This window comes from Sphaerodactylus townsendi, linkage group LG03 (genome assembly GCF_021028975.2).
Source record: "Sphaerodactylus townsendi isolate TG3544 linkage group LG03, MPM_Stown_v2.3, whole genome shotgun sequence".
In the NCBI taxonomy this organism is placed as follows: domain Eukaryota; kingdom Metazoa; phylum Chordata; class Lepidosauria; order Squamata; family Sphaerodactylidae; genus Sphaerodactylus; species Sphaerodactylus townsendi.
In genome coordinates, this window is record NC_059427.1 from 158548638 (window position 1) to 158576070 (window position 27433).

General features: G+C 46.9%; 1 protein-coding gene across 1 annotated transcript; it reads left to right on the forward strand.

The window, feature by feature from the left end:
* The first annotated feature begins 263 nt into the window (after window positions 1-263).
* On the forward strand, window positions 264-27433 carry ENDOU (endonuclease, poly(U) specific). Its single transcript, XM_048487897.1, has 9 exons — window positions 264-404; window positions 9387-9521; window positions 10194-10223; window positions 13169-13334; window positions 15583-15785; window positions 16470-16583; window positions 24389-24495; window positions 25760-25902; window positions 26018-27433. Exons 1-9 carry the CDS (start codon window positions 347-349, stop codon window positions 26130-26132), a joined length of 1071 nt encoding a protein of 356 aa, XP_048343854.1. The 5' UTR covers window positions 264-346; the 3' UTR covers window positions 26133-27433.

Sequence of the window (27433 nt, forward strand, 5' to 3'; positions counted from 1 at the left end):
TCCCCCAAAATAAACTCTACAAGCGTAAAGCGGTTGCCTCTTCCTTCCGTTCTAAAGGCTGACACCTATTTCAACAGGCGTTGCAAACGAGAATTTCCTGCTTGGTGTCTCGTTTATTTTGGTTGCTGTTGCAACGCAGTGCTCCTGACTACAGCTGAGCATCCTTGGCTGACACTCATGCACACACCTCTCCCCACCCCTGTGTGATGCCGTGATATCTCTCTTTCATCCCCAAGGGCTCCACCTCACCTTGCTTCATACAAACCCGCCCCATATATAATCCTGCAGCAGTGAAAGCTGGCTCCGTTTTGTTAATTCTCTTCTGCCTTGGAGACTTCTCGAGACAATGAAGGCCAGAATATTTCTTCTCCTGCTAGGAGCTGCCTGCAGCCTGGCATCCAATTGTAAGTTTTTAGAGAGTTAATGAGATCTATGCCCAAATGGGAAACTGAGTAATGGTTTGATCCTAAGGAAGAACCTGTTAAGGAACTAGAATGCCAGTATCCTCTACAAAGCGGGGGATTTCATTCCTCAATAACATCCATTTGCTATTTGAAAACTGCAGCTTTGATAACAGACAGATGAATGTGGAAACTGTGCACTGCATTTGAGGGGAAAGCACGTGTGATGAGATGAGGAATGCATGTAAGCTGCCCTTTGTAGGGTTGCCAATTGTGGGTAGGGAAATTCCTGGAGACTTGGGAGTGGAAGCTGGAGAGAGGGAAGGGATCTCAGCAGCATATAATGCCATACAGTCCACCCTCCAAAGCAGCCATTTTCAACTGATCTCTGTCACCTGGAAGTCAGTTGTAACTCCAGGAAGTTTCCAGTTTGGCAACCCTATATTACAATCATCATGCAAGCAAATGCATTTGTGTGAACCCTCACTGGGTGATTCTATCTCCTTGTAAAACAGCAAATTATGCAGTTTTCCTGTTGTTCCAAGTTTTGCCATCTCCAAATGGACACATGTAAGAGGGTAACATTTTGGGTAAGGTGTACATGGTAGAGCCCCCACCCCGAAAAGTCCCCAGAGTTTCTCTTGCTGGTATCTATAAGTGTGGTGTGGAGAAAAATGCCTGCTGGGGGGGAAAGCCAGCCTTTGACGTGGTAAGTATGCCATAACTGTTGGAATTTTCAGCCTTGTTTGCATTCAGCAGCAGCACAAGCAGCAGGGATTTCTGGGAAGCTGCATGAACATTCTAAAGGTGACAGTTAAAAACTGTTGGAAGTTGTTGTTGTTCACTGACTGACTGAGAGAAAAGAGGTTTCTCTGTGTACTGCTAACCAATGCTATGTAAAAGTACCTTTGACTAAGATACTGCATAAGCTTACTATTGCTACCGAATTGCAACAGACCATGAGCCGTGAATGTAACGATATATATGTGATACTTTGTTGATTTGTATATACTGTTTATTTTTCTTTCTCAGTTAAAGTAAAGTTCTCTTCGTGTTTATGAACCTGAGGTAAAATGGCTGGTCTTTTGAGAGATTACTATTCTAAATTAATGTGCCACACCATCTACATTTCTACTCGTTACTCTGCTTGACAGGATTGTATATTATAAATATACCTGTTGCCCTTCAATACCACCCTTCATGAAGGTTTACTTGACACTCAGGATTAATTTCTCACTCTTGCTGATACCACCCCAAAATCCTCATTTAAAAGTCATGACTCCCATGTGTGAGTTGAACAGTTCTTTTATTTTAGCGCCATATTCTCCATAGTTGCACTGGATTTTTTCCCCTGTAGAATGTACATTTAAAAAACCTTTCCTGTACATCCATAAATCTGCACTACAACTTCCTATATATGTGGCGGAATTATTTTTGATGGCTTGTTCATTATTGATAGTTCAAATTATATTGATAATTTCATGATTTTTGTCAGTGGTTTTACAGTATTGTTTTTACTCGTAAGCTGCCTCAGACAGGACTCCAGAGAAGAAACATGTATGTTCCCTAAATAGTAACCAAAAAAATAATGTGTCTTGTATATACACTAAATAACTGCCTTAAACATTGTGCTGAATGCTCAAAACTAAGACAAAGAAGGTATTAAGCCTTTGGTCTGGTTGAGGAGCCTGGCCGTTATCATGTGTGGTCGTGTGAAGATTAAAGCTAGAAAGCCATAAAAGGAATGACCTTTATCCTCTGTTCCATCAGTGTGCAACTAGGTGTGTCTCTGCTGAGGTTTGAAATGAGGTTTTGGTGCTTCTAATACTGCAGTCCACAACCAAGGGATATGCCCATCTGTGCCAGTCTCTGATAGAACAGCCAGAGGAGACTAGTAGAAAGACAGAGCAGGCAGGGTAACCAACTCAGGACTGGGAAATTGTTGGAAGACTGGCAGTGGAGTCTGTGGAGGGTGAGGTTTGGAAGGGCAGACCTCAGTGGGGTTTATCCTGCAAAGCTGCAATTTCCTTCAAGGGAACTGATCTCTGTCATCTGGAGATCTCCAGGAGCCACCTGGAGGCTGGCAACCCAAGGATGGACTGTCTTGGAACTTTTGATATAATTAAAGAGGAGTTGGTTTTTATACTCTGCTTTTCTCAAGCTCTAGGGCTGTGGTGGCGAACCTTTGGCACTCCAGATGTAATGGACTACAATTCCCATTAGCCCAATTGGCCATGCTGGCAGGGGCTGATTGGAATTGCAGTCCATAACATCTGGAGTGCCAAAGGTTCGCCACCACTGCTCTAGGGAATCTCAAAACAGCTGACAATCACCTTCCCTTCCCTTCCTCACAACAGACATCTTGTGAGGTGGGGGTGACTGAGAGAGTTCTGAAAGAACTGTGACTAGCCCAAGGTCACTTGTAGAGGAGCAGGGAAAACAAAACTGGTTCATAGGTTAGGGTCCGTTGCTGTTAACTACTACACCAGGCTGGCTCTCTGCCATGCTATGGAAATTTGAAAGGAAGCAAACTAATGATGTGTCAAAGTTCAGTTATGCTCCAGTTGATAATAGAAATACTCTTGAAAGGTGGGCATTGAGCTTCCAACTTGCTTCTGTACAGCATTCAAAGTGCTCTTTTTAATTTTTAAAGCCCTAAATAATTTGGACCAAGATGCCTTTTTCTATATCGTCCTGCTGTGTTTTCAGAACTTGGAGGCCCTCCTGTGTGGAGTCACTGAGTGGGGCCTTTTGAATGGGGGCACCAGGACCGTGAAAGAAACCTTGCCTTGAGAAACTCACCTGATGTCACCTTTTTGGTGCCACATGAAGATTTTTTCAAAAAAAAAATTTCCAGTGACTTCGGCTAAGTTTGTTGGGTCTTGAGGCCGATTTGTGAACTGATGATGAATTTTTTATGAAACTGTTAACACCAGGCTTGCCAAAGGTAATCTATATATATATAAAAAGCAAACCGTCCGTTTGTGAGTCGTGCTGTAACTCCGAAACCACTGGACGGAGTGCTTTCAAATTTTCACTCAACGTGCCTTTCCAATGTGGGCAGGTTTTCAGATATTCACATTGCTGAAATTCAATACCCAAGCCAGGTAAAATGTCTTTTTCCTGGCGCACCAGGCCATGAAGCTGGTTGTGTTTAACTGTCACCCTTAGAATGTTCGTGCAGCATGTCTGTGGCCTGAGGGGTTGGTATGCCCTCACAATGTTCGTGCAGATGGCCAGAGATGAGCAGTGAAAACAGTAAATAGGTAATACTGGTAGGTAATATGAGTGGAAGTGAAACACATACACACTTTGCCGTGTGAGACGTCAGGTGGGGTTTCCCCCCCTCACGTGCAGGTAACTTTCATTCTCTGTGCCTCACCCACTGCTACCACACAACACAGATACTCTCATACACATCCAGCTTATCCTCACACACCTCACTCTGCCCTCTCTCACATCCAACCACCACTTACCCACTTCCTCACCCATATTTGCCACAGCTCTCTTTTACTAAAAGCGAGCTGGAGTTTGCCTTTTTCTTCTAAGAAATTCCATAGGGTGGGGGTGAACCAACACTACTGGCTCCGCTTCTTTTGCACATGGCCCTTTACGAACCCAGGGAGCTGGCCTCGATCTGAGCGCCTCACCACCCTGCCTCTGCTGCCTGACTGGGATAGCCTGCTTGCCCCAGCTCTGCCTTCCCCAAGCCAGGACTGTGCAAGTCAACCAGCCTCATGGACAGCAGGATTCGCACTCTGGACAGTTCCGTTGTGGAATGGAAAGGGTTACCTTACACTAAAAAAAAAGACACCACCTTATAACAATGTGAATTAAAAAGGGAAAGAGGGATTCCATTTGACCACCCAAAAAGGCTATGCTGCAGATCATTGGACCTGCATGGACATCTGTGTGGGTTGTGGACTGTGATGAGAAGGACAATTGCCACAGGAACGCATGGCCAGGCCCCGCTAGTGTCTTATAATTTGCTCCTAAATGTAATGTAGGGGAACCTGTTTTAATTTGAAGAAACAGTTTGACTCCTGCAGCTGAAAAAAAAGGTATTTAGCATGAGTTTGTTACCTGACAGTTCGAAACCTGAGTTTAAAAACTGTCACGGTATCATGTGTAACAGGAGTCAGCCCATTCCAGAGGGTTCCCAACTTCTAAGAAGGGGCTGGAGATCTCTTGGAATTACATCAGTTCCCCTGAAGAGAATGACTGATTTAGAGCATGGATTCTTAGGCAGTTTGCCCCTCTGAGGTCTCTCCTGAAGGCTGCTATCCCTAGCTCTACTCCCAAATCTCCAGGAATTTGCCGATCCGGAGTTGGCAACTTGACCATTCCAAATATATACTTATATGTTTTGTTCTCTACTACAATGGAATAAAAAAGGGTTAACCATATTTCTCAGGTTAAGGCTTGGGGCAACAATATTTCCTCTCTTTAGAGATACTTTTCCCTTTTTAAAAAATACGAATAGTACAATACTATCACACAAGCAATCTCCTTACCAAGAGCATGGACCAGAGGCATACCGGAGGAAAATGGTGCCCGGGGCAACACCTGCTCTGGGCACTTCTTCCTGAAAAGCACAGCCTCAGTCCTGGCTTTCTTCCACATTTCTGGAGCAGGAGGTAGTTCAGAGAGCCCCTACAGAAGCTGCTGCCCCATCCCCGGAGGGTTTTTAGCCTGATAGGGTTGCCAGCCGGGAGACAAGCAGGAGAGGGACTTATCCTAACAGTGTCTTTCAATTATGTGACAACATCACCTCCAACTATGTAACTGAACAAGATATCACAGTGTTGTGGGATGTTCTGGGAATTCTATAGTAAAACCATAGAGTTTGGGGGGATTTTTTTTTTAAAAAAAATCAGCAATATTCCCAGCATGACAATATCACTTCTGGGGGAAACTCTGATGTGATGTCAGATAGCTCTGACATCAGAAAATAATCCCCAGAAAATAATTGCTGGAGATTCCTAGAGCTACCCATCATAATTTCCATGTTTTTTTCCCAAAAGTGACATGATCATACAGCTGATGCTACCAACTCCAACCATGTCCCCATCCCTGTAATGTTCCTGGGTTCCACATAAAAAACCAAAAGAATGAGGAGTAATTCAAGCTGCTTTAATCTAAGAATCAACACCAATAGGTACATGCAAACACACTTATCTAACTGAACTGCCTATGTAAACATGGGACCTTAAGGAAGGTCTTTAAATTAATACACTAGACTAGAGTGACATAAGGGAACATCTTGAAATAGAAAATTCTATCACAACAGCAACGAATCTAATAGCAATACTAGTAGACAACATCAGGGGACGGCCTTGGCCTCTATGATTGACTTATTGACTCTCTGAGTCCAGATCAGTGGGTTGGCCACTGTGTAAAGGAGGATGCTGGACTAAACGGCTCATTGGTTTGATCCAGTAGGGCTCTTTTGATGCTTAAATCTGTGAGGGGGAGACAGATTAGGACTTATTTTGGGTGATATTATTACGCACATGTATGAAATGTTGCCAGTTGTGTGGTACTTTACTATTAAATACATGGAAACAACTGGCTGAGCAGGCTTAGACTGTCTGTGAACTGCCTGATGAAAAACTGGTTCACTGAATGCAACTGGAGAGCAGAATGTTATCCCAACCAATAGAGGTTTAAGCATTCTTAATAGCAATAGCATACTCTTGGCTTTAGTTTCTTCCCTGGCTATCCATCATGATCCAAAGACCTCAGCAGGACATAGAGGCCATACTCCAAAACAGCCAGTTTCTTTAGCAGAACTGATTTTTGTCATCTAGAGACAGTTGAAACTCAGGTGATCTTCAGGTCCCACCTGAAGGTTGGCAGCCCTAGAAGGAAGCAGGAAAAGGGGAGATGCTATGTGGACTTTCAGGAAAGGGAATGAGGAAACAGTGGAGGAGGAGGATAATAGGTGCCTCCTTCAAGTCCTTGCAGGTTCCTACTTGAACAATTATAATGTGCGTACTTTCAGTTTATTCTAAACCAGTGGTTCTCAACCTGTGGGTCGCGACCTTTTTGGGGGTTGAACGACCCTTTCATAGGAGTTTCAAAATAAGTACTTTCAAAAATACTTTCAAAATAAGTCCTAATCTGTCTCCCCTGTCTCTCTCTCTGCCTCAGTGTTCTCCATCTGTAAAATGGATAAATATTAGGTTTGGGGGTCACCACAACATGAGGAACTGTATTAAAGAGTCGTGGCATTAGGAAGGTTGAGAACCACTGTTCTAAACCTTTCATGTGTCTGGATGTTAAAAAAATAAGGGGGGGGGGGAGAAATGGCACAAGACCATTCCCGGTTTGTCCTGGTGCTCGGTGCCTCCTTTTGAATGCCTTGTGGGGTGGATGCCACTAGTTCACAACAGAGGCAGATCACACCTGCCCCTCTTTGGGGACCAACTTAGCCCAGTGGGTAGGGGATGGGCTGGAGTCAGTATGATATGGGGAGCATTCCCCAGGCCCCCACCAGGACTTTTCCAGATGGTCTTAATGGTCCATCCACCTCTGGAGAAAATTATTGTGTGTATATCATGTACAGCAGTCATTCTGTCTCTATACCGGGAGTTGTACTCCCTAATGCAAAATGCTACTGGAGTTTAATCTAGCTGTTGACACCCGTCAAAATTCATTGGAAGAGGCTTGGAGAAAGAGATTAGATTCCCTCAGCTCTGTCCTTTTTGGGTGTTGTGGTTCCTTTTGTCTGTAGTGATTAAGAGAGGTGGACTCTAATCTAAAGAACTGGCCTTGATCACCCACTCCTCCACATGAGTGGCAGACTCCTATCTAGTGAACTGGATTCGTTTTCCCCACTCCCCCACATGGAGCCTGCTGGGTGATCTTAGGCTAGTGACAGTTCTCTGAGAACCCCACCTACTTCACAAGATGTCTGTTATGGGGAGAGGAGGGGAAGGAGTTTGTAAGGTGCTGAGCCCAGAGGTGGGATCCAGCAGGTTCTCACCAGTTCCCGAGAGTGGGTTACTAATTATTTGTGTGTGCCAAGAGGGGGTTACTAATTGGGTTTGCTTTTCGGTTAGAAATTCCATTAGGTCCAAAAATCATAAAGTCCTGTTGTTTCCTATGTGACTGGTTAGCGAAGGTAGAAAACGGGATAATTCTCCCTGTTGGGCTGTTTTAAAAACATGTTTTAGAAATATGGTAAAGTTCCTTGTTTCAGGAAAATATCCTTCTTTTGATTTCTAGAAACAGAATTAAGTATTTGAAAGTATTAAGTATTTGACAGGCAGTCAATTAGAGGAGAAGTAGTTGTTTCTGTTGGCAGTAGACAATAGGACTTGCTATAATGAGTTTAAATTAGGGACAGAAAGATACCAGCTGGAAATTAGGAACTTTTTTTTTACAGTAAGAGTTTTTTACAGTAACAGAGAAATTATTAATGCCCCGCCCCTGGAATGCCCGGCTACGCCCCTGTTATGCCCCGCCCAGTCCCATTGGCGCTACGCCACTGTTTGAATCCCACCACCATGGGAACCTGTTACTAAAATTTTTGGATCCCACCACTGGCTGAGCCTCATTACGGTTGAGAAAAGCCAGGTATAGACTCCTCCTCTTCCTCCTCTTCTTCTTCCCAATTATTCTTTTGCAGCAAAGATGGCTCAATTATGTTGAAAACAGAACTCCAAATGTGTGTGTTCCACATATCTCTGGCAGACTCTGTTGGCTCATGAAAGAGTCTTTTTTACCATTCTAAGTAATAGCAAAGATTTCAACTTTCTGTGTCGAGAGCTGCTGCATAGGTAAAGTTGTTTGTCATATCTTATAAAGGGCAAAACTTACTAAGCATTTCTTCTTTTCTTTTTCTGGCCACCAAGTGTCATTTTTGCACACATGCTAATTTCTCGTTTATGCAAAGTTGTGCAGCAGAGAGATAATGTTACAACTCACAATTAGCGGACAGGGAGAGCAAACTCATGGCAAAGAAAGACAAGATTAGAGTTGCCAGCTATTTTAATTATTATTATTTTAGCTGGCCTTCTCAATGGGTCTTTTAGAGCCATCGGTAACATGGAAACCTTGCCAGGGAAACTTCTACTGGCACAGAGTTCAAGTGATGACAAAAAATCTACCTGTGTGTCAGACTACATCACAAGAGATGGGGCAGAGTCAGTGTCCTCATATTGATTGACAAAGGGAGGAAGTGAGTCAGATGGGTGATGAAGAGATGAAGGGGAGCAAAGTTCAGGCTTGTACTTTAAGGCATGTGACTGGCAGATTACCAAAAACAGAGGAAACAGCTAGAAACTGAAGATCTATCTATCTGATCAAAATCTGCATGATTGACACAAAGAGAAAATCATGAAAATTTTAAGAAATCTTATATGGACATGTATTAAATGTTGAAACAAATATAACGACAATCCCCAACCATATAGGTGTGTATTTAAGTTGTATTGGTTCACACACCTATATGGTTGGGGATTGCCGTTAGATTTGTTTCAACATTCAATACATTTTCATTTAAAATTTCCTAAAAATTTCATGATTTTCTCTTTGTGTCAGTCATGCAGATTTCAATCAGATAGATTGTTCTTTTATTGTTAGTGTTTTGTTTTGTTCTGATCTTTTTCTTTTTGGTTGAGAAACTGAAGATCCCCTGACATTGTAGCTCATCTCCAGGTCTCAGAGGTCAGTTGGAACAAATGGCTGCTGTGAAGGGTGGACTCTGTGGCATTGAACCCCACTGAGGTCCCTGCCCTCTCCAGGCCCCATCCCCAAATCTCCAGGTGTTTCCCAACTTGGATATGGCAACCTTACCCCCACCCCATCCCTTGCCAGCAGGTTTCATATGGAGGAGCTGGGGATACCTGGCAACCTTAACTGTAGCTATCTCTTTAATTGGCTGTATCTGCTAACCCCCACCCCCACCCCCACCCCCCACCCCGGGGCTGTGGTTTTGATGCCATCATTTCAATGATTCTCCTTCTCTCTCTCTTTCAGCTTTGTATACCACACCAGATTCCTGCAAAGGGAGATGTAATGAAAAATACAACCGCCAAGATGTCTGTCACTGTAACACTAAATGTGAAAAGTATCAGAACTGTTGTGAGGACTACCACATCCATTGTGGGCAGGGTGAGTGGCATTCCCTAGTGGTGGTGGCAGTGGTGGGGCAGAAGCGTATCTAGGGAAAATATAGCCTGGTGCAAAATCTGAGTTTTGGTGGGATCCAAAAATTTTAGTAACAGGTTCCCATGGTGGGTGGGATTCAAACTGTGGCGTAGCGCCAATGGGGCTGGGCGTGGCACGACGGGGGCATGGCCGGGCATTCCGGGGGTGGGGCATTCCTGGGCGGGGCTGTGGCAAGGACGCAGCCGCTGTGCCGGTCCTTGGGCGGGAAACGAATGCACGCAGGCGCAGGCTGCCACGCACACTGGTGCACCTCCTGCTAGACTGCTTCAAGGTCTGCGCGCTACTGCTGAGAGGAGGAGCGTAACTGAGGCAAAAATCACATGGCAAAATCACCAATTAGAAATCCCCTCTTGGCACACACAAATAATTAGTAACCTACTCTCAGGAACCTGTAAGAACCGGCTGGATCCCACCTCTGGGTGGCTGCCCTCCCCAACCACGACCAAACAACTTTTTTTGCACCAAGTCTTGAAATTAGAGTATGGGCCCATGAGGGAGGAGGAGGGGTGTGGGGGCGATCAACAGGTTTTGAGGCCCGTAGATGAGGTTTCTTATCACTTAGGCATTACATGGGATATGTGAATGAATGTCTCACATCTTTTTCTTTTAATACAGATACCAAAGAAACAGAGCCAGCATTGGACCGTGAGTATTTGCATCACTTTCCAGATGAGGTGTCTGACATGTAAATGGAAACAATACATCAGTAGATAGTTATGTTCCTGAATGCCATCAAATTGGAAATTCCTGGATATATAAATTCCTGGATATATAAATTGGAAATTCCTTTAGGTCTTGCTAGGCTGAAGGCTAAATGTCTTACCAGAAAGAGATGCAGTGTTGAAATAATAAACACCCTTGAAGAAGTTTCAGAAAATCATGACTGTACAGATTTTTCCCTCGGTATATTTTCAAACTGTAGAGAGCCACTATTTCATTTATTTACATATTTATTTATACTCTGCTTTTCTCCCTAATGGACACTCAAGGCAGTGTTCAAAACAATTTCCCCCTCTTTTCCCCACTCTTAACCACCCTATCAGGTAAGTTAGGGTGAGAGAATGACTACCACAATGTCATCTAATGCGCTTCCTTGGCACTATGAAGATTCAGACCACTCAGGTGCTGGTCTGACCCACTAGACCACATTTACTCAGTATGGTCCAGTGATGGATATTTTACCATCTTGATTTCAGCCATCTATGTCATATAGACCAGGGGCATAGGGGGAGAAAATAGCACCTGGGGCAAAATGGCGGCCAGGCGCCACCCCACCCCCCCATGGCCCTGTGACCCCATCCCCTGTCCTATACTTCCCTTTTTCTGCCAGCTGAAAATGGGCCAGGCATGTGGGGCAAGGTGGAGCAAGGCCTGATAGGGCAGAGCGAGGGGAAAGGGGGTGGGGTCAGGGGGCGATTTTCCGCCTCACCAGAATGTGCCTGGTGCACGGCACCATCACCACCACCCTGTCCAGAGGCAGAGCAAGGGGAAACTGCACCTGGGGCGCACGCATGCCCTGCACCTCTGCTGCAGCGTCACCTGCCCCCACCACTCTATGCCCCTGCCACGCCCCCTCAACAGTCTGGCCACATCTCCGCCACTGCTCCACCTGGGGCGTTGTGCCCTCCGCCCCGTGGGTGCCATGCCACTGCACCCTCCCCTTTATAGCTCCACCACTGATATAGACCTAACCTGGCTAGCTCAGGTTAGCACAGTCTCATCAGATCCCAGCAGCTAGCAGGGTCAACCCTGGTTAGTATTTGGATGGGAGACCAGAGGCGTAGCTACCATGGGGACATCCGGGGACAAGTGCCCCGGGTGCCCCCTTGTGGTGGGCGCAAAAATTGCAGGTTCGTTTGTGGCTTTTTCTGTTTTTCAGGGTTTTTTCCATTTTTGGCCTGCAGGGGGCACAGTTTTTAGGCTAGCGGCACCAAAATTTCAGGCTATTGTCAGGTGACTCTCCTGATGATACCAGCCAGGTTTGGTGCAGTTTGGTTCAGGGGGTCCAAAGTTATGGACCCCCAAGGGGGGTGACCCTATCCTCCATTGTTTCCAATGGGAGCTAATGGGATGGGGCTATCATTTTGAGGGTCCATAACTTTGGACCCTCTGAATCAAACTTCACTAAACCTAGGTGGTATCATAAGGATAGTCTCCTGCTGATACCACCCATGTTTGGTGAAGGTTGGTTCAGGGGGTCCAAAGTTATGGACCCCCAAAATGGGTGATCCCATCCTCCATTGTTTCCAATGGGAGCTAATAGTAAATGGGGCTACCCTTTTGAGGGTTCATAACTTTGGACCCCCTTAATCAAACTTCACTAAACCTAGGTGGTATCATAAGGATAGTCTCCTGCTGATACCACCCAGGTTTGGTGAAGGTTGGTTCAGGGGGTCCAAAGTTATGGACCCCCAAAAGGGGTGCCCCCATCCCCCATTGTTTCCAATGGGAGCTAATGGTAGATAGGGCTACCCTTTTGAGGGTCCATAACGTTGGGCTTCCTGAACCAAACTTCACTAAACCTGGGTGGTTTCATCAGGAGAGTCTCCTGAAGATAGCCTAAAATTTTGGTACTGTTAGCTTAAACATTGATCCCCTGACAAGCACCCTCAAATTTTCCCCAGGTTCTCTCTTTAAATCCACCTCTTTTGGAGTGGATTTAAAGGGAGAATCTGGGCTCCCTAGATTTAAAAAAAACATTGAAAGTATTGTTGAAGGCTTTCAAAACCAGATTCAACTGGTAGTTGTGAGTTTTACAGGCTGTGTGGCCGTGGTCTGGTAGATCTTGTTCCTAACGTTTTGCCTGCATCTGTGACTGGCATCTTCAGAGGTGTACCACAGAGAGAAGTCTGTTATAAGAGAAGGCTGGACACAGTGTATAATAGACTTCTCTCTGTGATACACCTCTGAAAATACCAGCCTCAGATGCAGGTGAAACATTAGGAACAAGATATACCAGACCACGGCCACGCAACCCAGAAAACACACAATAACCAACATTGAAAATGATGCTGTTTGGGGTGGGGAATCTACCCTGAAACAGCATCACCTTCAATGTTGTTTAAACTAGGGAGCCCAGAGTATCCCCTTAAGGTGGATTTAAAAGGAGAATCTGGGCTCTGTAGTTTAAACAACATTAAAAGTGATGCTGTTTCAAGGTGGATTCCCCGCCTTCAAAAATAGCATCACTTTCAATGTTGTTTAAACTAGGGAGCCCTGGGCATGTTCAGATTTGTGTGTTGGGGCATGTTCTATAATGCGATGGTGACTTTGAGATGACCTGGTGCAAAAAATGTTGTGGTGGGGGAGGGACGCTGCCCGGGCGGGGAGGGGGCGCAAAACTCAGATTTTGCCCCGGGCTCCATTTACCATAGCTACACCCCTGTGGGAGACCACCAAGGAAGTCTAGGGTAGCTATGCAGAGGCAGGCAAAAGTAAACCACCTCTGAACTCTTGTCTTGAAAATCCTACAGGCTCATCATAACTCAGCTGCAAATAGAGGACAAGGAGTTAAAAAGGCATATGGGTTTTGGCAATTACAGACCTTTCCCTTATTTGTCCTTGTGGTAAGATGATTACCTCTCACACAGGTGGATTCTCCACGAGTGAAGATGCCATAAGTCAGGAGGACCTCCAGGAGGTATCTGAGCAACTTTACCAAAGTGATAGCAACAAAGCGGAGGAGTCAGACATCAGCCTTAACAAGCAGGCCTTAACATCCCAGACTCAGAGCAAGGAGGATCAGAGCCCCAAACCGTGAGTTCCACAGATATGTGATGCAAAGGGTTTGAATTGTGCACAGTGAGTGAGGACAGTTAAGTGGCATGTAGATGTACTCAACTGGTAGGAAGCATGGAGCTTGGAGGAAAGGAAAGTCAATTTAACATTCCATTTTAAAGCTGAAATAGGGAACATTCTTGGCTTTGGAGTTAGCACATGGATGCCCAAAATATGCAGACATCCATAACTTACCATTTCAGTTTCCTTCTTTCAACTTATTTTGGGATGTATAACCCTGACCTGGATAGTCCAGACTAGACTGGCCTCATCAGATCTTAGAAGCTAAACAAAGGTCCTTTCTGCACAAATCTCTGGAAGTGTTTTCAAAACATTTTCAATACCACCCCGTTTTACCACAATGTATTTCTGCACTCACCCCCTTGAAATAATTTCTAGCTGCCATTACGTGATTCCCTCTCCTTTTGTTTTGTGTTGAATCGATGCTTTAATGCCTTAGAGCTCCTTGCTGTGATTATCTGATCCTCCTATAATCAATGCCTTGATATTTACCCACCCCTCAATTTAAAAAAAATGAACAGAAATTAGCAAATAAATAGGCAAGTGGGAATGGAGAATGAGCTGGGAAAATGGCACTGAGGAGGAAGATCAGGGAAGCAGAGAAGCATAGGAAACGTCATATAGTAAATATGTAGTAAATTGCACAGCAACTGAAAGATGTTTCAAAACATTTCAACTGGAGAATCATTTTAAAAGGGGAATCTTTTGAAACATTTTGAGGCTGCAAATAAATAATTGGGGGGTAAAAACTATTATTTATTTTTATTTTATTATTCACATTTATATACCACCCTATCCCCTAAGGCAATGGTTCTCAACCTTCCTAATGCTGCGACCTTTTAATACAGTTCCTCATGTTGTGGTGACCCCCAACCCTAACATTTATCCATTTTACAGATGGAGAACACTGATGCCGAGAGTCTTAGGTGACCCCTGTGAAAGGGTCGTTCGATTCCCAAAGGGGTCCCGACCCCCAAGTTAAGAACCACTGCCGAGGGCTCTGGGCAGTGTACAACAACTATACAGAACTTCATGGAGGAAACGTTTTATTTCCTGCCTCAAAATGTTTTAAAAGGTTTGTGCGTAAAGGGCCAAAGTTGGCCCCACTTAGGATTTGGATGGGAGACTGAGAAGTACCAGGGACATGACGCAGACAACTTCTGAACATCTCTTGCCTTAAAATCCCCACAAGGTTGCCGTAAATGGATTCACACGTTGGATGCATGTGTTGTGACTGACTTGCATGGGAGGATTTGAACAGGATTCCATTTGTAGATGTATCGATAGTTTGGAGACAAGAGTAGGGTTGCCAGCCTCCAGATGAGGCCTGGGGATCTCCTACTCTTCCAACGGATCTTCAGATGGCAAAAACCAGTTCCACTGGAGAAAATGGCTGCCTTAGGGTGTAGACTCTATGGAATTGTACCCTGCTGAGATCCCTTCCCTCCTCAAGGCCTGCCCTCTTCAAACTCCCCCTTCAAAATATCCAGCTATTTCCCAACCCAAAGCTAGCAACCCTATGTCAGGCCTAGCTCTTGTCTTGCCTGGCATCGGCAGGGTGGCGCCAAGGTCACACCTGCACTTGCTGTTAGCTGTGTATGTTAATGGGCCTTTCTTTCCTTAATCGGTGTGCTTTGTAACTTAGCGTAGGCCTCCCTCTTCCCTGCCCCACCCTGGGGCTGAGATGAGTCTATTGCTGTCCTTAAGAATACTGAGACTTCACTGCTGACTTCACCTTGTTCTTCCACCCTTCGTTTGTTATGGGAACGGTGGGAGGGGGAAGTTCGGAAAAGCGGGAAAATCAGAGATAAATGTAACTGCAGAAGCCGGGTTCCTCAGCTCTGGCTTTCTGCAGCAAGGGTCCTGACACAGCTCAGTAAAGCTCTTGAACCCTTCCAGAGTCTCAATTATTGCCTGGAGTAACAGAATCTTACACCCTAGTTGGGAGGAAAGGCCATGCCAGCTAACAGAAGGGGGGGGGGGGAGATGTCATATCCTTTGAATGCAGGCTGAATCAGGTGTTATTAATCTCCATGCCCCCCAAAGCATCAGCTTCTCTCATTAAGCCTCTGTTTAAGGGACAGAACATTTTTTCTCATGGTTGCAAGCGATCTGAGCCATGCCTCCATGTTACAGCCTGTGATCCACAAGCAGGGGGACCCAAACTTGGTGTTGTCACTTAAAAGGAATTTGGTTTCTTCTGCAGGCTCTTCTCATTCGTCAACGAGGAGACGCTCTTTTCCAAGCCAACCTATGCCCGTTTCATTAAACTGCTTGATAATTACCACAAGATGGTTGGAAAGGGAGAAGAGGTCTCCACTGAGCAACTGCAGGAGCAAGACGATTTCCTAGGGGAGATCATGAAGACTGAGGTTATGAAAAAGCTTTACGGGTTCTTTCATGGCAAGAGTAAGTCACTGATAGGAAGGAGATGTATAACTTTGGGGAAAAGGTATTATATAATTATTAGTAGGGTTGCCAGATCTGGACTGGGATATATCTGGAGATTTGGGCGGTGGAGCCCAGGATTCTTGGAGGAAGGAGGAGATTAAAAAGTATCTTGATATGGGTTCTGGTGGGTTTTCCGGGCTGTGTGGCCGTGGTCTGGTGGATCTTGTTCCTAACATTTTGCCTGCATCTGTGGCTGTCATCTTCAGAGGTGTATCACAGAGGGAAGTCTGTTACACACTGTGTCCAGTAACAGAGTTCCCTGGACACAGTGTGTAACAGACTTCCCTCTGAAGATGCCAGCCACAGATGCAGGCAAAACGTTAGGAACAAGATCCACCAGACCATGGCCACACAGCCCAGAAAACCCACCACAACCAGTTGAATTCAGTCGTGAAAGCCTTTGACAATATCTTGATACAATTCTTTGCAAGAAGCCAGCTCAGCAAAGTTCAAACATTTGTAGCATAGTCCTGCCCTGAGAATTACCAGAACACTTTCCTTTCAAGAGATCACTCTTGTTCCAGGCTCCAAAACCCCATGTGTTTCATGACATCCCAGTTATGTAGGGATGATGTTGCTGAGCTTGTCTTTGATTTTTATTCTTTGTGACAGCTTTTTGTCTTCCCTTTTCTCTTTCCCCAGATCGTTACAGCACAGAGGCAGAGTTTATTGCTGACTTGAAAGAGATGTGGTTTGGCCTTTACTCCAGGAGCAATGATGAGGGGGATTCCAGTGGCTTTGAGCATGTCTTTCTAGGTACGGTTACTGCCTTGGACACATGAACACTCAGGAAACTGCCATTAGACTGCATCAAAATATTGATCCATCAGGAATTCCATAGAAGCAGAAATAAAAGGCTTTTTGGGTGTAAAAGACCGTTTATTAAGACATCTTAGAAAGCTCACGTACACGCAGTGGCAGGAATAAGATCTTTCGCCAGAAACACAGGTTATAACTCTGTCCATCCCATCCCCCCTCCCGGATTCCCATGGGAACGGAGGTCTCATCTCCCTCGCAGAGATAAGGTCTCCGCCGGAGAAGCTGGCCCATCGCCCGGGCTGTGGAATGTAGTCAAGGCCAGGCGGCTGACCCGCTCATCAACACCATTGAATCCTTTACACTCTGCCTCCCTTAAAAAAGACTCTCCCCAGGTTTCCAGCGGAAAGGCGCGGTGGAAAGCAGAAATGAGGGCGGGGGCGTCAATATTTTCGGAATAAATCCATTGATTATACCCAGAGGAATACCCCACCCAAGAGACTAAATATTGTAAGCGTTTGCGATTAAAGCGAGAGTCCAGGATGGCGTCAATTTCGTAATGCTTGTGGCCATCAATAATAGTCGGTGGGGGTCTCTCCGGCGGGTCGTGCCAGGCATCGGAAACGGGAGCCTCCTTGAGTAAACTGGAATGGAAGACAGGATGAATGTTACTAAGAGAGTTAGGCAAATCCAATCGGGCAGTGACATCATTAATCACTTTAGTAATCTGAAAAGGTCCCACGAATCTTTTGCCTAGTTTTGAAAATTTATGCACGCCTCTGAGATCTTTGGTAGACAAATACACCCAGGCGCCCACACGCAGAGGGAAACTGGCGGTGCTTATCCGGCTTGCAGCTTTTGGGGAGTCTTTAGCCTGTTGTAAGGCAGTCTGGACCATTTTCCACCCCTCGGCTAGAGATGAACTCCACGGCTGAAACTCCGGAGGATCCAATGCTCCCGCAGGTAGTTGCGGGAACGGCGGGAAGGAGCCACCGGACACAATTTCGAAGCGGGGTCTTTTGTACTCGCTATGAACCGCATTGTTATAGGCGCACTCTGCAAACGGGAATTAGCTCGCACCAATTGTCTTGGTGGTAGTTGGTGTAACAACGTAAATACTGCTCTAGGGTTCTGTTCATTCTCTCCGACTCACCGTCACTTTGAACGTGGTAGCGGCAACCACCGGGCGGCCCCTAACAACCCTAGAAAAGCTTCCAGAACTTTGAAATGAATTGGGGTCATGGGTCGAGACCACCTTAACGGGGCGGAGTGTAGACGGTCAACTTGGTGAATGAACAGCCGCGCTAACGTAGGAGCCTAGGGGATGGAAGCCCATGGGATGAAATGGGCTTGTTTAGAAAATAAGTCCACCACCACCCACAAGACCGGTGTTGCCACGACTTTCTGGCAAATCTGTAATAAAATCCATGGAGATGACTTCCCAGGGCGGAGGCCACCGGGAGAGGTTTCAACAGACCATGGGGCTTTCCCGAACGCTCTTGGCTTCTGCACAAACAGAGCAACCTTTAATATACGCCTCAATGTCCTTGCGCATCGCTACCACCAGAACTGGACGGCGGGCCAAATGCAGAGTTTTAGAAAGCCAAAATGTCCAGCCGAAGCTGGCATCATGGCAGGCCTCGAACCTGCTTACGGAGGGGAGGCACGCACCAACAATCCCCCCGCCGCCAAACGCCATTCTCCAAACGCAATTGGGAGTCACCCTCCTCCGCCGGAGGCTTCAGCGAGTCCCGCTCTCCTCGAGTTCCCGTAGGAAAGGAGAGACCAGGCTGGGAATGGGCGGAGAAGGAGGAGTGGATGTCTGAGATCGGGTGACAGCCAGCCCCAATTGGGAGGGGGAGAGAACAGTGCGCGGAATATCCCATAAGGCAGCTCCACCCCTCCCCGGGTAGGCGCGAGAGCGCATCAGCCAGTTTATTGGTTTTTCCGGGGAAAAAATGGACCGTGAAAGAGAAACAAGAAAAGAAATCGGCCCAACGGTTGCTTCAGCGGACATCTTGAGGGGTGGAGAGGGCGCCAAGTTCTTGTGATCCCACCAAACTTGAAAGGGGTGTTTAGCCCCCTCCAGCCAGTGGCGCCAAGTGGAGAGTGCTACTTTGATGGCTGCAGTCTCTTTATCCCCTACAGTCCAGTTGAGTTCAGCACCGGAGAATTTCTTTGATAAATAAGCACACGGAACCAGCCTATCATCTTTATTTCTCTGCAACAGGGCTGCCCCAAGCGCTTTGTCCGAGGCATCCACGTGAACAACAAACGGGAGATCTGGGTCAGGGTGCTTTAGGATAGGTTCGGTGGTAAAAGCAGATTTTAAAAGCTGAAAGGCTGTCTGACATTCTTCAGACCAGGAAAGGGGGGCCCCGGGCTTGGCGGTCAGTGGATCTTTACCCTTAGTGCGTAAGAGGTCTGTGAGAGGGAGAGTCAGTTCAGCGAATTGGGGTATAAAGTCAATGATAGACATTAGTAAAACCTACAAAAGACTGCAGTTCCTTTTGGTTGGTAGGGGCAGGCCATTGGAGGACTGCATCAATCTTAGCAGGATCCATTTTAGGCCCTCGGCGAGATCCGGTAACCCAAATAGTCAATAGAGGTTTGGTGGAAACAGCACTTGGAAAGTTTGGCAAAGAGGGAGTTGTTGAGCAAACGTTTCAATACTTCCCGAACCAATGCTTCATGCTCCTCCATGGTTTGTGAATAAATTAAAACGTCATCTAAGTACACCACTACTCCCTTGTACAATAAATCATGGAGAACTTCGTTGATAAGGGCCATAAAAGCTCCGGGGGCCCCACTTAACCCGAATGGCATTATTAAGTATTCAAACTGTCCAAACTTTGTGTTAAATGCAGTCAAGTGTTCATAGCCTTCCGCAATTCTGACCCTGTAGTAAGCTTCTCTCAAGTCCAACTTAGTAAAGATGCGTCCCTTGCCCAATGCGTCTAAAAGGTCCTTGATTAATGGCAAAGGGTATTTATTGGACAGGGAGACTGCATTGAGTCCTCGGTAATCTGTGCAGAGCCGTGAAGACCCATCTTTCTTTTACAAACAATACAGGAGCAGCATGTGTGTGTTTGGTAGCCCGCCGTATGAACCCGCGAGCGAGGTTCTTGTCTAAGAAGGCACGAAGTTCCTTCTCCTCATTGGGACTCATGCGGTAGATTCTACCTTTGGGCAGTTGCACTCCTGGCTGTATTACGATTTTGCAGTCAGTGTCTCTATGGGGTGGCAACTGATCGCATTCTTGCTCCTGAAATACTCTGGCTAGATCTTGGTACCGTGGAATGCCGGTAGAATCGAGCAATCGCTGATGAAGCCAGGGGTGTGTGTCAGGAGAAGCCGAGTTTTCCCAATTCATGTGTTCACCGCAGGGAGGGTCAGTGAATTCTAAGATCCTTTCTTTCCAAAGGAATTTTGGTTCATGCAACAACAACCATGGCATGCCCAGAACTATGGAGTGTTTGGCCACTGGCGCCAGAATAAAACTAATTTTCTCCCAATGGTCAGCGCAGCGGAGGAGAACCGGTTGCGTTTTGAACTGGGCCGGTCCTTCGCTCCCAAGAGGACTGCCGTCCATTTGGGTGAATGGTATGGGCTTAGCCAGGGGGACTTGGTCTAGACCTAGCTCCTCCGCCACCTGGGAGCAATGGGAGCAATGGGGCGCATTAAGCAATGGGAGCAGCCAGAATCCACAAGGGCTGAGGCTATAATACGAGTATGCTTAGCGGGGTTGGCCAGAAACGCTTGGATTGTAATGGGAGCGCTGCCTTCACTCACCACGTCTGGAGTCGAACCCATGTCCATGGGGGCTGAAGAAAGACAAACAGCTGCTTCCCCCTCCTCTGGGTCGCCTTCGATGACTGCCTTAGACGAGCCCGTTGGGGGCGGCCCGGATTTGCGTGGCGGCCTGGCAGATGGGGTCTTGCGCGGCCGGAGCGGTTGGCTTCTGTTTTTTCGGGCAGTTGGGGGCTAGATGACCTGGTCCTCCGCAGTAAAGACACAATCCCAGTCGGCGACGGGCTCGGAGGTGGTCTCGGTAGGGGCGGCTGGGCTTGGCTTGGTGGACGCAGTGGCAGGTTTTGGGCGTGGCCTCCGCACGGCGATACTCCAAACGAGACGCCACCTGGGATCCCAATGCAATCCAATCAGCAATAGTGCGGGGACCCGAATAAAAACACCGTTTCACGCAGCTTGCCGTCGACAGCATCCGAGAAGTATTCGCATTTCATGCGCTCAGGCCACTCAGGAGGGAGTCGAGCAGCCGCCGCACGAAATTCACGGGCAAATTCTGTAAACGAGCGGTTGCCTTGCTGAATAGTTTTGATGGTGCGGATAGCTTCATTTTCAGCACCCGGATCTTGGAAGCGAGCCCTTAAGGCTTGGAGGAATGCGGGCACCGTGCGAGTATCTTCATCTTGCAGGTTCAAAAGAGTCACAAACCAGTCGGCTGCCGCCCCATCCAGGACTGAGCCGATGTCCCGTATTTTTTCGCGCTCAGACCGGTATAAATCGTCATAGTCCTCCATGTGGGCATCGAGTTGCAAGATGAAGTAGAGAAGTTTGGAAGCGGTCCCATCGAAACGGGCAGGTATTGGAGGCCTGTAGTATCCCCTCTCCACGGCCCTTGGCGCCCGTAGGGGCGGCGGTTGAGCAGGTTGAGCAGGTTGAGGCAGCGGTTGCGCAGGGGGGGCCGGAATCGGTGGAGGTATCAACGCCGGTGCCGCTGGCGTTCCGGTGGGAGCCAGTCCTTGGGAGGTGGCAGGACCCAGCAGCGTCGCCCCTCTGGCGCCGGCTGTACCAGTGACAGCGTAGACTCCAACTTGGGTTGTCCTGGTCTGCTGCTTCTTCAGTTCCCTCTCCAAGGCAGCCAGCTCTCTCTCCTTGCGAGTCAATGCATCCTGGTGCGCATGCAAAGCTGCTTTCTCTCGTTCCAATTTAGCCAGTTCGTCCCGTTGAACAGCTGCAGTAAGTTCACTTTGCGTACGCAAGGCCTGAACGCTTTCGCGTTGACGCTGTAAGTCCAGTTTGGAGTGTTCCAGGACTTTATCATGGACTGATAGATTCTGCGCATATTGCCGTTGCAGCGCGTCTTTGGCACGGTCCAATTCGAGTTGGATTTCTTTGCGCTGCTGTTCCCGGTCTCTTTGCAGGTTTTCACACTCTTGCTGCAGCTGCTCTCGTTCCTCTTCCCATAGCTGGCGTTCACGAGCCCAGGCTTCTTGGGCATCTCGCAGTCGGCCCACTTCCTCATCCCAGCTCTCTTTCGATGGGAGAGGGAATAGATCCGGATGGGAGTGCAGGCTCTCACCGGACTCCTCTTCCTCTGAATGCAAGACGTCGTGCCCACCGGTGGCTCCACGGGGCATCTCAGATGCAGCCGCTGGTCCGGGATCTGGGGGTTCCGATTGGAAGACGGTGCGGATACCCCTCCCAATCCCCGGTATAGTCCCAGTGTCAACGGTGGTCTTCGGACGGGCCCCAGTGCTATGCCACGGTGGATCTTTGGGAGCATCACCAAAATACGAATCCAGGAATCGTTCAATGGACTCCTGTGTTGCCGCATGAAAGGTGGTCAGGCCCGTCTCCTCCGTGACAGGTTGCATCTGAGGTTTGTAATCCATACGAAAACGGGTAGATATCCGATCCACAGGCGCTCGATCCATAGACAGCGCCCCAAACGACTCATGTAAGTCCCCATGGTCGTCTTCACGTCCCTCGTTCCAGCGGAGTAAGGGAAGACTCGTGCTGATACGAGGACGGGAAAGAGTCACCAGCGAGACCCGTTCCCCCGCCGGTTCCTCCAAATCCAGAAGGGAGAGCTCGGAGCCCTCTTTGGGGGCTACCGAACCTTCCACAGGAATATTCAACCTCTCCATGCCGAGACACCAGAGGTCCACTGCACTAGGAAAATAGATGAACGATGGATTCCTGCCACAATGTAAGGAATTCCATAGAAGCAGAAATAAAAGGCTTTTTGGGTGTAAAAGACCGTTTATTAAGACATCTTAGAAAGCTCACGTACACGCAGTGGCAGGAATAAGATCTCCCGCCAGAAACACAGGTTATAACTCTGTCCATCCCATCCCCCCTCCCGGATTCCCATGGGAACGGAGGTCTCATCTCCCTCGCAGAGATAAGGTCTCCGCCGGAGAAGCTGGCCCATCGCCCGGGCTGTGGAATGTAGTCAAGGCCAGGCGGCTGACCCGCTCATCAACACCATTGAATCCTTTACACAGAGGAGTACCCAGGGAAATGGCCCCCGGAGACAAATTGTCTCCAGGACGCCCCCCAGGCTCTGCCCCCTCACCACCCCAGCTCTGCCCCCTGATGCCCCCAGGCTCCACCCCCACTGCCCTTGTCACCATGGGCAAGGTCTAGGGTGGCTACCTCCCCCTGATGGCTGGGAGCCCAGCTGGCAGCCTGCAGTCTCTTCTGACCTCCCCTCCGGGCAGGCCAGAAGAGATTGCAGTCCCAGCCTTGGAGACCTGCTTTTATAAGCACTGAGGCTGGGGGGTGGGGCTTGGGAAGGAGGCAGGAGGGGAAGGAAGGGAGGGAGGAATCCAGGGGGTTGAGGGCGCTTGGAGGCAGCAGGAAGTCCTGCTGCCTCATTGTTTTTGCATGCCTCAACTGACACAAACAGGGTTGAGGCATGCGAAAATGATGAAGCAGTAGGACTTCCTGGTCCCATGGGGGGGCAATTTTGCACCCCCCACATGACCAGAAGAGTGGCGCCCGGGGACAAGCGGTACCCCTTGTCCCTAGGTAGATACGCCACTGTCCATCAGTGTTGTTTGCTCTGACTGGCAGCTGCTCTCCAGGATCTCAGGCCAAAGTCTTTCACATCACCTTCTGGACTGGATGGTCCTTTTGATGGGAGGCACCCAGGATTGAACCTGGCACCTTCTGCATTCAAAACAGAGGCTCTACCACTGAGCCACAGCCGCTGCCCTGTGAGAACAAGCTTACAAGCTGGGTCCTTTTCAGCGGAGGCTGATTTCCATTCAGTTTTGGGCTGCACACATCCATAACACTAGGCACACTTAACTTGGAAGCAAGCCATGCTAAACTCCTTTGGACATCTATCTTTCCCAGATGGTTGCATGTTTGTGCCTTCTTTTTGTCCTCCAGTTCCCACACTCCATCCTCTTCACCTGAGGACTCAATAAGACAGCCTTGTGCATAGATGGATAATGCTAAACAACAGTGACCAAAGCAAGTACATAAGAAAAAAATTAATTTAAAACCTCTTGATTGGCTGGAAGTACCCCTCCAAAGTACATATTTAGCAGTAGTATAAATTGTTGAATAGAAGAAGAGTTTGAATTTATACCCCCCCCTTTCTCTCATGCAAGGAGACTCAAAGGGGCTGACAATCTCCTTTCCCTCCCCCCCAACAAACACCCTGTGAGGTGGGTGGGGCTGAGAAAGCTCCAAAGAACTGTGACTAGCCCAAGGTCACCCAGCCAGCATGTGTTGGAATGCACAAGCTTATCTGGTTCACCAGATAAGTGGCAGAACAGGGAATCCAACCCAGTTCTCCAAATTAGAGTGCATCACTACACCACTACAATAGCTGCTGAATACTGAGTCAGACCAAAAGTCTATTCAGGACAGTATGTATGCTCTGTTGTGACAGACAGCATTTCTCCAGGGGCTCAAGCAGAGGTCTTTCATACCACCTGCTGCCTGGTCCTTTTACCTGGAGATGCTGAGGATTGAACCTGGGACCTTCTGCATGCAAGCTTGACACGCTGCCACTGAGCTAACAAGTCAAACTCTTTACCCTTTAGGAGAAATTAAGAAAGGAAAAGTGTCTGGATTCCACAACTGGATTAGTTTCTACCTGCAAGAGAAAAAGGGCCTTGTCAATTATTTCAGCCACAACTATGATGGTCCGGTGAGTACCAAGTTTCATTTGGGTTGCCAGGACTCCCTGGCCAGTGGTGGGGAATAGGGGGTAGAGTTGCCAAATTCAGGCTGGGAGACTCCTGGAGATTTAGGAGTGGATTCTGGGGAGGACTGGGGCCTTAGTGGAACGCAATGCCATAGAGTCCCCCTTCAAAGCATTCATTTTTTCTAGAGAAACTGAACTATTTGTCTGGAGAGAAGCTGCAATTCCAGGGGATCTCCAAGTCCCATCTGGAGGCTGGCATCTCTACATCACACAGTCAGTCTTCCAGAAACACTAGAAGATGATCAAAATGATCACAGAGGTAGAAAGGAGGACATCTTTAGAAAGCCATGCTAGACTGACTACTCAAAATTGCACAGTTGTTGTTGAACTCTGGGATGTGGTGGCTCTTCAGTCCCTGTTATTCAGAAATAGGGCTTTAGGCAAGCAAAATGTCATGAATTCTGAACACTTGCCTGTTGCTGAGAGTGGTGTGGGTTTCTTCTACAGGGGAAAGGGAAAGAACCAGGTGGCGTGAGTTAATAGTATTGCCAGCCTTTGCTGGGGGAAGGAAGAGACTGTCTGGGGACAGACATCTTTTCCTCTAGTTCTCATTCAAACCTCCCCCCCCTCCCCCCTAAGGAGTTTTATAAGCAGGAAAACAACAGAATGTAGCTTGTGTGCTACTTTAAATAAGAACAGTTATCTTGGTACAGCCTTTTTACCTCAGAAATCATAAACAAAATAATTTTACTTATGCTGAGAGAAAAATAAATATAAACACTTATATGTCAATACATTTACAGTTCATCTTTGGGTTACAATTTGGTTACCAATTACAAGCATAGTTTACAGTATTAAACTTTCAGACAGAGGCTTTTACATAGCTTTAGTTAACAGAACGCTGAACAGCATCTTTCCTCAGTCAGAGTCAGAGAGCTACAGTCTCCAACTGTCACTTTTAGAATGTTTGCTGAGCTCTCCCAGAATTCTGTGCCTGCTGCATGCAAGGCTGTCAAATCCAACACTATTAGTGTCTTCATTACACTCTGTCTGGGAGCACTTACTCCTTCCTTATGGACTCTAACTGATGTTTCAAATATTTTGTCCCCTTCTGTCCATCCTGATGAAATAACCCTTTGCTTTGGACAGCTCCTGCTACATCCTACAAAGTATTCCCTTAGTCTACCACCTAGTGTTGTCTAGTAGTAAGGCAGGGTTGGCAAATTAATTACTGATAACTTCCCAACTGTTGCTTTTTGGTGTTCAGTGGACCTCATACCCAGATATGCTGGGATTGCAGTTCAGCTGGGATGGATCTTATAAAGAAGTTGGATCAGCCTTCATTGGAAGCAGTCCTGAATTCGAATTTGGCCTCTACTCACTGTGCTATATTGCTAGGCCTGGAAAGGTGTAAGTATACTGCTAACAGTGTTACATTTGTACCTTGATCTCAAAGAACTTTGGGTGGATGGGTTAACCAGGTTCAGTGAGAGACGAGAATGAATGTTGGTTTCTTCTTCTCTAGGTGCCATCTGAAACTTGGGGGTTATAATCTGGATATCCAGACATACACCTGGGATAAAACTACCTATGGGAATGGAAAAAAGTATATTGCCACAGCTTATGTGGCGACCCCATGAGAAGGCAAGATGCTGACTGAGAAGGAACATCTTGAATGACCAGGTCTGCCCCTTCTGGCATAGGCTCCTGAGCTCACATCGTTCCAAGAGATGCTCCATTGTGCTCCTCATCTTTTGTCTTTAGATCCACTGTGAATGTCGTCTGTTTTATGGAGTGTGCAACAGAGCTGTGAGGCTGGAATTCCATGGTTCACCTGATACTTTCAGCAAAGCTAGAAATCACACGGAGCACTGCTGTTCTAAGTTGTTTACCATCTCAGCAGTGACATCATATTTGGGCAAATTTTGAAAGTGTTGCGGAATTTCAAGGGAAGGTAAAGGGATTTTGGTGATTAGCAAAAACAAACAAACAAACAAACCCAGGAAGGTTCTGAATATCTGTCTCAGACTTCCGTCTTAATAAAACAAAAACATTTCAAACAGATTCTTGGGGTCCTACTTGGGTAAGATCTCAAAGGATTTTCTCTGGGAGCCAAAACATTTTTAATAACATGAGCAAACATTTTTTAGGCCAGTTATATACAACCCAGACGATGATGCATTTTAAAAAATCCCTAGCACATTCATGGAAATAATAAGGAAAGCTGATTCTAAAGATCGTTTGCTGTCCTCATTTACAGAAGTCATGAGGGTTGACAATTAGAGACAGGGCTTTCTCAGTGGTGGCGCCATGTCTATGGAATATCCTTTCCTTAAAGTTTACCTGGCACCTTCTGTTTTAGCCTGTACAAGTCAGGTCAAAACATTCTTATTTGCTTTTGAGTGGTTCCCACCTTTGAGTTTTGCACTGTAATGTTTTATCATGGATTTTATGGTCTGCAGTGCTTTATATACTTTGTATGGTCCTAGAAAGACTAATTGGACAGTGCTTTCATCAACTGTGTCCTTGTGCTGTTTCTTCATTGGTTTTATTGCACTGCTGCTGAAATGAAGTGTTTTACTGTGTGTATTATTATTAGATTTAAGACAATGGTTTTGTTTGATGCATTACTGACACTTTTAAAAGGGGCACTCAGTCCATTTTCCACGAGGCAGTGGCACATTGCTTGCAAAAGACCCATTCATAGCTCAGCACATACTGATGTGTCTTGGGTCTCTAAATTCATATAGGAGAGAAGATTCGAATCTAGGAAAGTCAGACTCCAGACTCAAAGGCCACCTTTCATTTCTCAGTTCTTCAATGCACAATTGGAGAACAATGATATCCTACCTCACAGGGCTGTTGTGAGGATGAATGAGAGAAATGATAAAGTTCAGTGTTGATTAACTCTGATGATGCAATAAACAAACATTAACTCCTT

Excerpts from the sequence above, each read along its gene's own strand:
- ENDOU (XM_048487897.1), top strand. The coding sequence starts at position 347 with ATGAAGGCCAGAATATTTCTTCTCCTGCTAGGAGCTGCCTGCAGCCTG. Across the intron at positions 9,522-10,193 it reads CCACATCCATTGTGGGCAGG|ATACCAAAGAAACAGAGCCA; the intron begins GTGAGTGGCATT and ends CTTTTAATACAG. Across the intron at positions 15,786-16,469 it reads CGGGTTCTTTCATGGCAAGA|ATCGTTACAGCACAGAGGCA; the intron begins GTAAGTCACTGA and ends CTCTTTCCCCAG.